This window comes from Polyodon spathula, chromosome 11, assembly GCF_017654505.1.
Source record: "Polyodon spathula isolate WHYD16114869_AA chromosome 11, ASM1765450v1, whole genome shotgun sequence".
NCBI classification, from domain to species: domain Eukaryota; kingdom Metazoa; phylum Chordata; class Actinopteri; order Acipenseriformes; family Polyodontidae; genus Polyodon; species Polyodon spathula.
This window is the reverse complement of record NC_054544.1, coordinates 38,578,094-38,592,319: the sequence shown is the minus strand read 5'-3', so window position 1 is coordinate 38,592,319 and position 14,226 is coordinate 38,578,094. Positions and strand designations below refer to the sequence as shown.

Genomic DNA, 14,226 nt, shown 5'->3' with positions numbered 1-14,226 from the left:
TCGATTCCAGTCTTATCATGTACATGCCAAACAATGTCTGCTCTGTACACTTCAAAAGAACCCTCTGAGGAAAACTACTGCAGTATATGATCCTCGAACATTAACACGTGAAGCTTTATTAACCCGACTGTACAGCATGAAGGAGGACACAATAAATTAGGCTTTCAGTGACAGTTAAGTGGTGCCGTTCACATTACACTGGAGACCCCGACAATTACCATCCGCGCAACTGCTGACTTAACATTAACTTTAACAAAAAGTCAAGTCAACACTTGTATATAAAAACTGACCTAGGACCCAGTGTCTCAATCCGATGGACACAGGTTTAAGCTCTCTCTCTTTAAACAGCTGTGACGTAACCTGCAGGTATGCAAAGACCTGCATCAGGTCAGTGCGGAAGTGCAGTGCTTCATTGGTGTCCCACCCAGTACAGTACAGTGCCAGAAATGAGATGGTATGGCTGCAATTCCCCCAGTAATGAAGTACGTCATTCTCACTCTAAGGCAGAACGCATATAAGCGGACTAAACTATAGTATGACTCAGAAGTACCGCGATACAATGATGTAACAAGGTTTATGACCAGCAGAACTTATTTTTGGTCTTGCATGTCAAGTGCAGGACAAGAAATTGAGTGGATATTCTATGCAGCATATTACCAGTATTGTTTATAAAAAAAAAATAAAAAAATAAAAAAACACACATTCAATGATTTACAGTAAAGAGTTATGTGCAGAAATAAATTCCATCAAGTAGGTTAGTCAAAAAAATTAAAATAAAAAGGCATGTTGGAGCCCCTTTGGTAATGTTAGGGTTAATGTTATCTTATTGCAAGCTTTTCTCAAGGCAATAACACAGCAGCCTATGGTGGCAGTCCTAGAAAGGTGTTTTTTTCTGGAGGGGCCAGTTCCAGGTTTATTTGCTCAGCACAGTGAGAAGAGATTTCACACCCACTCTATACTTACACACAGGACGTGCTTGTTCCACAGGGGGTTTAACAAAGCTTTTTGATGTACTACCATGACGGGGCTACATGCTATTTCCAATTACCAGTCCTGCTATTAAACTTCTAAACATTCAGTAGATGTCAAGTCAGAGCAGTCATATTGTGGCAAGCTTTGTTACCCTGCCTTAATTTACAACAAAATTAAAACAACTCAGTTACACACATCCCCCCCCCCCCTCTCCCCCACTTCAATTTCAAATGAAAGAACAATTCTGAACAAGAGGTTCATCAAACAAATCAGCAGCCAAACACATCTGGCATTCAGATTAAATATAAAAAAGGACACCGTCAACTGAAACCCGTATTTCAATTTGAAATTACTGAGATTTAAACGGTACTCCGTTGAGCAATTTTCAATGTGACACTCTCTATTTATGACACTGCTTTCACTAGGTCCACCGAGACCAAAGCTGCAGCGAAACAACTACAATTACCTTTTTGTATTTCCCCAGGTGGATACCCTGCTTCTACGCAGCTAACAGTGGGATTAGAACAATGTCTTTCCTTAGGTTAGAATGATTTGCAAGGTGCAAAGATAGAACCAACGTGACTTGGTTTAAAACAAGACGTGCTTGTGACATGTCCAAAGATATGAAATGCACAGCATGACTTGCTACAACAAAGAAAGGCAGGTCACCATGACCTACAGTCACAGTACTGCATGCATATAGCTTTGGGTCAGAAATATCCATGTGAATTTCCATAAAATCTAGGGCAGCAGTTAATACAGCCTTCATTATCCCAACCAAATCAAAAGGTCAAAAGTAGACCACCATGACCTAAATTGGAATACCAACAACGTCTGCTTAGGAGAGCCCATGGCAAGTTTCAACACAATTAAACTCAAAATTTAATGTGGAATAACAGTATGGGTGTCCATGATACTGAACCCCTGCAGGAGACAGCTGTAAATAGTATATGATGTTAATTATTTCAGCCTTGTTCAAGCAGAATAGGTTTAAAATCCCTGCGCCGAATTCTCATAACAGTTGGAGGTAATGGAATGAGATCTTTTGATGTGGCAGGAGAGAGCGATGTAACAAAGGTATTTTCAAAAACTAAATATACATTTCAAAGAAACTCTGTTAACATTGAATTTAAAAAAAAAAAAGAACATTTCAATAATGTAAGCAATTGAAAATGTAAGCAATTTTAAAGCATGTAAAACATTAAGCACTGGGAACAGAATACAAAACACAAAAGGGTGTCCAAGGACAACATTGGGTTTTTTTTCTGTTTTCTTTTGTGGTTATTTCTACAGTGAAACCTGTATTTATTTGGTTTAGTTATGCTTATACTATTATCTATGTGTACTATATTGAGCATCAGGTGTAACAGCTGTGTTTTGAAAAAGCATGACTTATTTTTAACCATTTTCCATCCAGTGATACTAACCTAGATAAAATGTCAAGTTATTTGCATTGTAAAGCAGGCAAGGAAATAACTGAAGAAAAAAATGATCTATTAATTGTTGAACTAAGAAACGAGCCTTCATCTCTAATTACTCTTCCAATATTAGCATTTAGAATTGAGCTTCTAGTCAGATATTCTCTTGATAAAAGCCTTCCCTTGGAAGGTGCCACAGGAAGTAAAATTATCACAAATAAAGCTTTGCAATAGACTGATGATACTTCCAGTATGTTGTTTGTGTATTTAAGGTAGTTCAAAAGCAAATGTGATTTTTTTTAATGATAATATACAATTGTTTGCTTAAAAACCATGACTATTGTCAGCTCTTTTTTTTTTTTTTTTAATTATCATCCTTACAGAAATTACCTACAGCAGCTCAGGAGAACTTAAGGAGTCCACCTAAGCTCACTGGGCACCTGTTCAATTAGGTTGGGTTGCAGCAGGGTGAGGAGAATCACTCCCTGAAGATTGTGCCTCCCTGCAGTTAATGAAACGCTCCCTGTGTAATCCTCAGAGTAGATCAACAGCTGCACAGCCAAGACCCCCGACATGTCACCTAACTAGAAGAATCATCCTGCACACTATCTGAATATGTCAGAGCAGGCGAGACCCTCAGGGACTGTGTTCTTTCTGAACAGATGTAAACCACAGACTAGAGTCAAACAATGCAGGCTTATTCACCAGGCGAAGATGACAAAGTGAAATGACTTTCAAGGTCTTAACTTTGTCCACATCATAAAACTGACACACAATTCGATACAACAGGCAGTTTCTGCTTAAGCAGATCGATGGCTTGCTGGTATGAAATAGTCCATTAAGCAGTTGTGATAAACCGGCAATTACTTTTTTCTTCAATATCTGACTTTTCTTTAAAAATAACTATTCTGTATCTCTGCATCACTGTTTAATTGTGGCTTCCATCTATAAAGAGAATTAAATCCTTGCGGTTTGTTATTTGATTTGTACCGAGCACAGTGTTAACGGGTAAACGCATCACAAATGAACAAAACATGCTTTCAACCCAATCTTTATAAAACTACTAAACAAGTACATGCATTACTGTTTTGCTTATTAAAAGAAGCAAAAAAGACTAGAGGAATGGAAACAGCAGTTTTGCACAGGTGCCCTGGGTTGTATTGCAAAGTATGCTTAGTGTGTCAACAATGGTCATGCATGCTTCCTACAGATACTATGGATCACAGGCTTAGTGGATACATAGCTTAATTACCAACATACAATTCAATTAAATTAGATCATGGACCCTAAATGTATTGTAAACCATAAGTAAATATGTTTCAAATATGAATATAACTGACTATAAAACAATCACTATGGTATATTATCTCTGTGCTGTAAATGTTTGGTGCCCAATTTATGTTCTAAAAAAATGATAGTGAAACATCTCTAAGGCGATCTGCTCTTATCAGCAAGGAATTTTTTCTTCAGCTGAGACGCCTTCAATATGCTGTCATCTAAAAAGACTCACAAATGTTCAGTCACTTTTGGTTTCACTGTATTAAAAAGGGTGGTTATAAAGTCAGAATGCCACTTGGCAATGGTGCAAGATTCCCTTGATAAACAATGAAACAGAAATCATAACTCCTCACATTAAAACCCTGTACTGATGAAGAGGCCTTATTGTATGTCCTGTAAAATCTTATCAGCATGATAAAAAGCAATGTGAATCCAATCTCCTGTATTTCATTTGGCATTTTTAAACCCATTACTGTCACTTTGGCAAACATGTTTCAACTGAAACACTATCTTTGGGGAATGTCAACAAACTGGAATCTCAACACAGCCTGCCTTCTGTTCTGTACCTAGAAAGCTAAGAGCTAATGTTCTAAATTAACATCAAATAATCTTTATTATTATTATTATTATGTAGAAATGACTGATGGACGGATGGCATGAGTTGCTGTGCTTACACAGCCACCTCGGACCTAAGCCAACTCAGGTTCAACTGATCGCGGAGATTCTTATCATTTTTCACGTAGCGTTTACACTGCGGTTGTGCCCCGAGTCGATTTAGGTCCGAATGCGCATACCATCTAAATTACAACACGTGCTTGGTGATGTCATAACGACCACTGAAGGGATGACGAGTTTTCCCCTCCCCAAACCACAAAGGCGGAAGAGGCAGAGTGGTTTTACAAACAAACAATACAGTGCTGTGTTCATATTGCGGTGACTCATCTTAAATACAAATAGTTAGAGTATAATTATATATATATATATATATATATATATATATATATATATATATATATATATATATATATATATATATATATGTATGTATTGTTACTCATCGAATTTTAAACAGTGTTTTTAAGCTAATCATTGGTACAATCAAAACATTTATTTAAATAACAAAAACAAACAACAAATAAGACGGTGTGTTAAAGCGTGTTTGAAACTAATAACTAAGTGCTTTACAATAAAATAACTGAAAAATCTAGGACAGTTTCTGTATAAAATTATTTTTGATAGCTTAATTTTTTTTATTTTATTTTTTAAAAATAATTCGCCAATATGCACAAATATTACACTTTTGTTTCTTTGGCGTCCACCGGCATCTGCACCTGTTTAACAAAGCAAAAAAGTTCTCGTCAAAAATTTACACAGCCGAGTGTATGGATATTTGGGGGTATGTACACTTTTTACGACAACTTAATAATAAAACGTAGATATTTACAAATACTCCCCAATATAAACAGTTAATAAATTCAAATATCCAGGACGCTTGTGTATCAAGTCGTCGTTCTCTTTTTGTAACGCTGCAATGGCACTGCAGCTTCTTCCTGTTTAGATTCCGTGGGGGAGGAGCTGAGCGGCACTCATGTCTTGCTTGAGCTGCCCTGAAGTCGGGTAAGTTTACACTGCCTCACGAACAGACCTAAATTGGCGCTGAGCCACGTCTTTAGTTGGCCATTTTTAGGACAGCTGAAGGTAGGCCGTGTGCGTTTACACAGCAGAAAAAAGACCCGAGATGGACCTAAGCCGTCCTAAAAACGGCCAGTGTAAACGCACCAAGTATGTCACATTCCTACCGTCTTCAGCCTGCTTAGAACTTCAATAACAGTAACTCTTTTTAATGGATGTCAGTGTTAATCGTTTACCACTCAGATAACAGCAGCATAACGGTCATGATGAGGTCATTCATTTTCAACCTGGTTCTACTCCAGAGCAGTAGTGTTCCATTAGAAGTAAATCACCGTGAAGGTTTCCCTGCTGGAACTCTTCCCTGACCCTGGAAGTGCACATCTCCATCTCTCAAAGGACAGCACATCGATTTCATGGTTCGTCATTAAGCAGTACACATGGGCTTTTAATATGTAATAAAATGAAGCTGGACAGAGAAGACCACAGTACGTGTGAACGATGTAAAGATACTGGTGTACATCCTTACAGCTTCATCTCCACTAGAATTTGGATATGGAAATATATTTAGATAAAGTGGTTGGTTCACTTTCTTACATAGGCTATAATCCCATTCATGCACATGTCCTCATATGAGGCTGCAAAGAAAGTGAAATGACAGCTGTGCTGATGACAGGGTTAAAGTATGTATTCCTAGATAACACATTTTCTCTGGGATGTAGAACTATAAGACTACTCACTACATTGATCACGATGCAAGAGATTATGAAAGGAGGGAAAAAAAGTCTTTATCAAAGCTTATTATGCAGAAAGAGGCGGGAGGCAACTTGGATTAAAAAAAAAAAAAATTAAATAAAAATGCAGAGCTGTCCTAATGGTGTGTGCAGCGTTGCTCATGGAAGTGATACTATGGTACACATTCAGAAAATAAATAAAACCCAACATTTTATCTCTACATAGTGCACCTGGCATTTTAGGCACTGGGAACAGGCGACTCTCGAATCACATCAGCAATGTGTAAGCTGCACCCGATGCCAGTGAGGCATTTCAGGTATTTAGGATGACCCTGCTAAGGGTGACAACCACAAAGGGAGGCTGGAGTAACTGTTCCTTTGGCCTCTACAGTCAGCCATCAGCCAGGCTCAGCAGCTTAAAATCCATTGAAACTGTGCCCCGACCTCCCCAAAAACATAAAACCGAGAGGTAATGAAAGGAAAATCACAGTAGGACCTTTAATAATTCGGCTCAGTGCCTCGGCAAACAGAAATTGGCTTGGATATGTAGCCTTTCCCCCTGTAGGACAACAGTTCAATTCCAGGCAAGGTCAGTAGTGATTGAAAGTCATATTGACCTGCTGGCTGTTGGGTGCCTAATAGAAAGATATCTACTGTACATAACACACATACAAGCACTAAAGAATCACTATCATAATGTGTATAAATGCCCTCCCTTCAAACTGTGTAGCGCTTGGGAGTGCGACCACACAGACCACTTGTTCACTTTCACATAAGTAAAAAAGGGGTGTAAATGGGTACATTTAGTGATAACTACTAGATGTATCAGTGTACAAGGAGATAGCAGTCTTGCTAGCAGATACAATCTGAGGCAGAGATGAGGCAAGTGACAGTGTATATTGTAGGACATGCAGATTTTTTTTTAAATCTGTAATTCATTATAATTGTTTTTATAATTGAAACCTGAGGGGGGGGGGGGGGGGGGGGGGGATACACACTTTACATGTAGAATATGATGCGTAGCAGTTCTGTTTACTAGTTTCATTAAGTTTAATGGCCCCGGCATGTATGATGAAGCAGAATCTGTGCAAATCGAAGACACGTTTTCCTAAGTTAGCTGGTACTTTGTGAACGTTTGGGCAATGGCTGTGTCAACGGAAACAGTATCTGCATAAAGGTGTGAACATGACATCAGCACAAAAGAATCAGATCAAAAGAAATCTGAGGACAGATAGTCTACAAATGGAGAAAGTTAAAGACCACAGTCACTCTACCCAGGAGCAGTTGTCCTACAAAAATCTCTCCAAGAACAAACCGGAAGTGTTTATGACTAACGTGAGTATTTATGGGAGTGTGATGGTTCGGGGCTGCTTTGCTGCCTCAGGACCTGGACGGCTTGCCATCATTGACACAATGCATCATTCTGCATTGTATCAAAAGATTCTAGCTGAGAATGTCAGACTATCCGTCCGTGAGCTGAAGCTGAACCGAAAGTGGGTCATGCAGCAAGACAATGATCCTAAACATACAAGCAGATCTACAAAAGAGTGGCTGCAGAAGAAGAAATTCCACATTTTAGAATGGCCTAGTCAAAGTCCGGACCTAAATCCCATTGAAATTTTGTGGCAGGACCTAAAGCGAGCTGTCCATGCAAGGAAGCCCTCAAACGTCACTGAGTTGAAGCAGTTCTGTAAGGAGGAACGGACTAAAATTCCTCAAAACCAGTGTGACCAACAGTTACAGGAAATGCTTAGTTTAAGTCATTGCTGCTCAAGGGGGTGCCACCAGTTACTGAATTTAAAGGTTCACATACTTTTTCACACATGGATAGTGAATGTTTTGAATCATCATTTGTGTCATTTGAATCATTTGTGGATAAATAAATGTTGAAAAAGTATCATGTTTTGTGTCATTTGTTTAAAATCAGGTTATCTTTATCAATTATTAGGACTTAGATTAAGATCTAATAACATTTTAGGTTTGAGATACGTGAAAATCCTAAGGGGTTCACAAACTTTTTCTCAGCACTGTATATTGCAGAAGGGGGTGACCGACATAAGCAATTGCTTTGTCTTTTTATTTTGGCATCAGACATACTGAGTAAATGTGATTCTAATGCTAATGAACAAATAATTAAAATTTTAACAGTATGGTGATGGATTACACCATTTTCCAATTGAGCAATTCTTCATTTCCCAGCCAGATGTTTATATGATGGAATGTCATCACAGAAAGAGGACACGATTCAGAGATTCTGGAAAAGGTCCAGCTGGTACATTACTTTGCGAGTTTGCAATATGTTGGTGAAAGTTAACTAGCACCGGTGGTATACACAATATCTTTGGGGCAAGTTAAAATAAGCTGGGAACACATAATGAGACGACCCATATTAAAAATCTGAAGAGTTGGCAAACACATGGATGTTATTGTAGCCTGTAGCTCTCCCTGTTCATAGTTAACATCTCATTACATTTGGTTCACAGGATTTCAAATCTAAAATTTGAGTATCAATTAGGATAGAGAAAGAGCTGCCAATTAAGTTTTTAATTTAGAATTGGCTTGATATACTCACTCATAAGAGTTGGCAAAAATAAATCTCTGTGACCAGTCCTCCTCGACTACAGCTTCCAGTTCCTTTGGGGAAGTCAGGGAGTGAAAATGTGAAGGAAAGATATGGCTGTAGAATGACCCATAGGGCCCAAATTTGACTCCCCTCAGACAAAATACTGCCTTTAAAAGACTGTAGTCATCACTTCCTGCATGAGCCAGTTCCTTGTGAAATATCAGTCATTTGTGCAGTCTTGGATACTGAAGCACCTGTCAGCTGAGCATCGGCCCTCTATCAAAGTTTGTCAGATCTAATTTTAAGTGATGATGCACTTTTAAACTTTACTGAATACTGTACCAAATGTCAAGGCTACTAGTCAGTTGTTTGAAGGGTAGCACAGAAGTGCAAGGTGTTTATTTTTTAATGCAATACAAGAACACAAACTTTATATGTGTGATTAATCTTGCTTTTCCGACAATTGCAGAGTAAGGAGGGTGTCACAGGACACAGCACAAATATTCAATTGACTAATGCAAGGTGGGGCACAATAGATTAAAAAAAAAAAAAATGAGATCACACTGAACATCAATGGACAGGTTTTGCATCCCTTTTGTTTTATATCGACAGATTAATCCCCTAGACAAAGACAAATTATGCTGGCAGCAGTTAATGTTTCCATGTTACAGTTTCAATCCAGAATCAGCAGCTACCCCAACCAACTTTTTAATTAAAGGCTAAAAAAAAAAAAAAAAAAAAAAAAAAGTCATATGGCAAGTGGCATAGATACACAGAAAAACACTGGGTGTTTCCTGTAATGATAAAAAATGACATTTGTATTTAGTAATGTCAAAAACAGGGATATTTTGACAAAATCGAAAGGGTATTTTCAGCATAACTAGCGAAACACTGATATGAATTATTAAACCACTGACTTAAGTTATCGGAAACCATATCACCCCCACAGAACCTGAAGCAGTCAAGAATACATTTTATTTTTATTTAATATAAAAAACACTTTTAGTTTAAAAAAAAGGCAACCACTCAGACTATTCCGGAAAAGACCTCAGCTAACTTTAAATAGTGAATGGTACTCTATGTTAAAGTGTAAATCTAGCCTTGTTTCATATGGTAAGATTGGAAGATGTTTAGTTTACATTATTGGGTAACAGTAAGATGAACTTGGCCTACTTAAGCAGGAACTCACCACTGATTAAATACTGGATGTTAATACTGGGAATTTGTACAACAAATTTGGTTGTTTATTTTGTACCTAAAAGCAATTACCACCATTTCTTATATAAATCTTCCCCACTGTACAGTACTACTGTACAATATACAAATGCACATACTTTAATGAACAAATTTAAGAAAAACAAACATTTGTAACTTCAAATAAAATACGTTTTGGAACATCTGAGTGAAAATGCATTGATATTTCCCTAAATAAATAAGCAATTTGTTCTGTAAATGCACAGGCTTCATCTCACTACTTTCAAAATGTTCTGACTATTCAAAAACCAAATGCTGTAAACGGTGTTTAACAAGCACCTATTCATCCTTCCATTTACTTACAAAACTTTCTGAAAAACAGCAGCACTACATTTCATCATGTGGCACTAACTGCACAAACACAGGAATCTTAACACTTAGAGGTCCTGACAGATAGTCCTTTTTATATGGCAATTCCATTTGTCTTAAGTGTGCACGAATGACCTGGATATTCTTTGAAGAGATCTATACTCTAACTAATATTTATTGGCTGTAACTGATAAAGACCTAATGTAATGCCACGCTAAGTCAATTCCGAGTTTGACAAGAGCCAAAGAAAACAATGTTAAAAAGATTGCAAGTGCAGCGCAAACACCCTGCATCTGCTGCTCCCTGCTTGGGTTACAAGTCCATCAAACATCAATGACACTTAGCAATTAACTGCGGGCTTTAATCTATATTACACTTTTAATTATTTTATGGATCACATTTGGCAGCGACAAATTGCACATTAAAGCAGATCATGAAGACTCCATGAATAGTATGCATGAACATACGCATCTTGGAAAGTGCTGTGTGTTATGAATCTCTGAGTGAATTATGGTTTATTTTGGAAGGCAATGTGCATTCAGAACCAAGTACAGTGCCAACTATTGGTTTTTCCTGTAAATCACTTTAATGAGTTGGGTTATTGGGTTCAGAAACATGTTACCATGATCCGAACGAAGATTGTACAAACTGCTTATATCAAACCATTTTTTTTTACTACCCTTTAAATCATCCAAAAGATTTACTACTGTTGCTACAAAAGTAATTGTAATCCAAAAGGTGTCATAGTTGTTTCAGACGTAATAAACTGATCTTTTTATTTTCTAGTTTGCTTTTTTTTGTTAGTTTATAAGAAATATCTAAAGCATAATGTTTTTTCTCCATGTCTAGCATAGTATAATTCATATTGGTCACAGGTTTTCATTATATGATCGTACAGACAAACCAATTACTCTGACTCAACACATGGCACCACTGGCAAAACAAAACAAAAACAATAAATTATTATTATTATTAAATTGCACGTATTGCAGTAGATTTTTTTTTTTTTTTTTTTTTTTTTTTACATCAGGAGAAAAAAAATTAAGGGTTACAATCATGCAATCAAATAGTATTTTATGTTTTAGTCTTAACTGAATCGAGCTGCATTTAGCATGCTTTCAGAAATCACCAATAAAAGAAAGAACAAATCACACGACATTAACCACAAAATGCAAAAAGCTTGGAATATGTTTGTGATTAGTTAAGACATATATGAAGTTACAATCTATACTTACATAAGGAGAAGTATCCAGACTATCTGTGTTCACCACAACCGGTGGCGGATTTGCCTTGAAAAGGAGAGAAATAAACAGTCCCATTATAACTTTGCAATGATGCATAGATAATATTGCAGTAACACAAGCAGGCCAGGGAGACCCTCCGATGAAAAATGTAAAAACAAGATGTATCTGAATGAGCTGAGAACATGCTACAGAACAGTCACCAAGCTTCCTGGTGCAAACAAAAAATGCACAAAAACAAAGTATACAAAAAATCCACATTTACAAGAACTGAAACGTTTATACATACATGGCACACCATACTGCAGAAAATGCAATGCTGACGCATGAATGCTTGGAGTCTTGAACTAAATTCAGAGAGTTCCTGGAAGTCCCTTGATTAATAAAAATAAGCTTTCTGTGTGCTGTTTTAAATCTATCTATCTATCAATATTTTACAGTACTGTCTAACTGTGCAACAGTCGGCTACAAACGTAAATGAAAAGGAAAAATAAATGAAAAAAAACCTGCGATGTGGGAGATGAGATGGCAGTGTTCTCTGCTGGGACTGGCAGGATAGGGATCACAGGGATTATAGGAACAGAGGGAGGAGCAGCATCTGTCTGCTAAATAATAGCACCGGTCAGAGTTCAGGACATACAAATACACCAAAAAAGACAAGAACAGCAACAGAAAATAAAGAAATCAACAGCAGCAACATTGAGGTGTTCATGCAAATTGCAGGGAAAAGCACAGAAAAGGCATACATGTCTATAATTGGTGTGTCTGTGTGCATGTTCCAAAATTGACTTTATGGATTTAACTGGAATAAAAAAGGACTTGCATGAATGCTTGGTGTTTGGGTATTATTAGAGCTAAAATCAGTCATACACTACTTGTCACAGCAGTTAATTACACTAAAGTAGGATTATGGCATCCTTTCTGTCAGACTTCTACCCTTCACACCAAAGGAAGATGCATCAAACAAGTATGTCATGATGACCTATTGTTGAATCTGTGACAAAGTGAGTGTTCTCACATTTGGACCAGTGGCTCACCAGTCAACATGTAGTATTATATAGTATATGTGGTTTGGAATAAAAGGTCTTCCATCCATGCAACACCAGCCAACATTCAAGCACCTGTCTCAAGCAACCAATTGCAGGGGACATTTTCTGCAATTTTCCCCAAGGTGAATAGTTCAATCAGTTTTGATTTGAGTAATAACTGCTTACAAATATCGAATCGACTAGGTGCAGAGTGGGCTAAATAGATATTCAACTGACACTAGTTTAATTAGCATGCATTCTTCAACACTGTTCCAGGTATGCCATATAAAACTTTAATAACAATTTTTTTGGTTTATTTTGACGCCATGTTTAAATTGTATAGATTTTTTTTTCTTTTTTTTTTTTTTTTTTACATTTTTTAAAATGTTGTTAGTTAGGGACAAACAGCTTTACTGGGTATTTAAACAATCAAACTGGAATATAGGACAGAACTCTGGATACTGAAATGTACTCTAACTGTATGGTCAATGGTTTTGATGCTACTGTAGCTGACTGGAGGATATAATAAAGCAAGCTCAACAATAATAATACACTAATAGCATCAACAATAAACCTATAAAAAGCATCTTCAGGAACTCATTTCCTGATAGCGCCCAAATCTGTTTCACAGATGAGTTTAGAAAACAGGTAAACGATCTGTGGATTAGGTAAACCAAAAACATTACAGAAATGAACACACTCTTCCTCTATCAAGGGCTCTATTAACCAACTGAATAGGAATCTAATCATGTATTCTTTCTTTTCTCCCCATCAGTTTATGAAAGCATCTGCTGGTTTACTCTGTACAGACTGCCAGTGGCATTGCTGCAAGGTAAACATCTGATTTTCAGATCACAAGCGTGCAGAGCTTCTCAATTCAGAAACTAGGGTTTATCTTCCACTGCAGAAATGCAGAGTCTAATACTTGAGAACCTTGAAGAACAGACAAGGACTGCATGCTACTCCCGTGCCGAAGATCTAAGAACATCTTGGAACCATTGTATTTTTAAAAAGCCACAACCTATGAGCAAACAAATGACAGAGGAAAAGGGGAGCAGATGGTCACCACCCCCCACACCCCCAGGGAATGTAAATTTGCTCAAGGGTTGATTATGATAATCATTTTAGTTTAAAAGCAAGAAAATCTAAAAGAACAAAGAGATATGTTTTTGCCAGCATTCATTATTAAATTTACACAAAACACCACATCTAGGAGTAAAAGCCAAGGCAAGATTTAAAAATGGGATTATACTCCTTCAGACAAACATCACAGTGTTCTTGTTTAGGGTTAAACGCGTCTAAACCAGACTCTCAAATGACGGCTGTGAAAGCGTGGAAAGAACCAGAGAATTACAACCCTAAAATGAGCAGCAAATCAATGGCATTGATTACAGGCCTTCATGTCCTCAGCTTAAGCCTTTAAGTATTAATGTTTAGATGACAGCATTAAACACACATACACACACACACACACACACAGAGGAGTACAATTATGTTGAATAGAATCAAGCAATAGCTTTTCTAGTCCATGATATGTATCACACTAAACAAGACTGACACAAGTTATCGGTCACTGCTGCTCCACAGGAATTCTGCAATCACTACTGCCCTTATTATACAAGCCTGAAACAAAGTTACAGCTAAGAATACATATTTCCTCAGAAATGACCTTACATGCACATGATCATTTCATAAGCTACCTAATCAGAAGAAATTACTTGCTTAGTTCTAATACCGGTCAGTCAGCTCACTCTCAAACACAGGCTATTCACGCTACATCCACAGCTTTCTGCCACCAAG

At 37.3% G+C, this 14,226-nt stretch overlaps 1 protein-coding gene across 27 annotated transcripts in view; it reads right to left on the bottom strand.

Moving 5' to 3' along the window:
* The window catches only part of dlg1b (discs large MAGUK scaffold protein 1b), a 184,718-nt gene that overhangs the window by 55,362 nt on the left and 115,130 nt on the right, over positions 1-14,226 (bottom strand). For 15 of the 27 annotated variants that reach the window (XM_041263405.1, XM_041263408.1, XM_041263406.1 and 12 more), the window contains 2 exons: positions 11,905-12,003; positions 11,393-11,446 (listed from right to left, as the gene is read on the bottom strand). In XM_041263405.1, the coding sequence (XP_041119339.1) occupies positions 11,393-11,446; positions 11,905-12,003 (153 nt within the window). Of the gene's footprint in view, positions 1-11,392; positions 11,447-11,687; positions 11,715-11,904; positions 12,004-14,226 lie in introns of those variants that run through there. The other 12 variants (XM_041263435.1, XM_041263416.1, XM_041263417.1 and 9 more) reach the window with 3 other exon arrangements.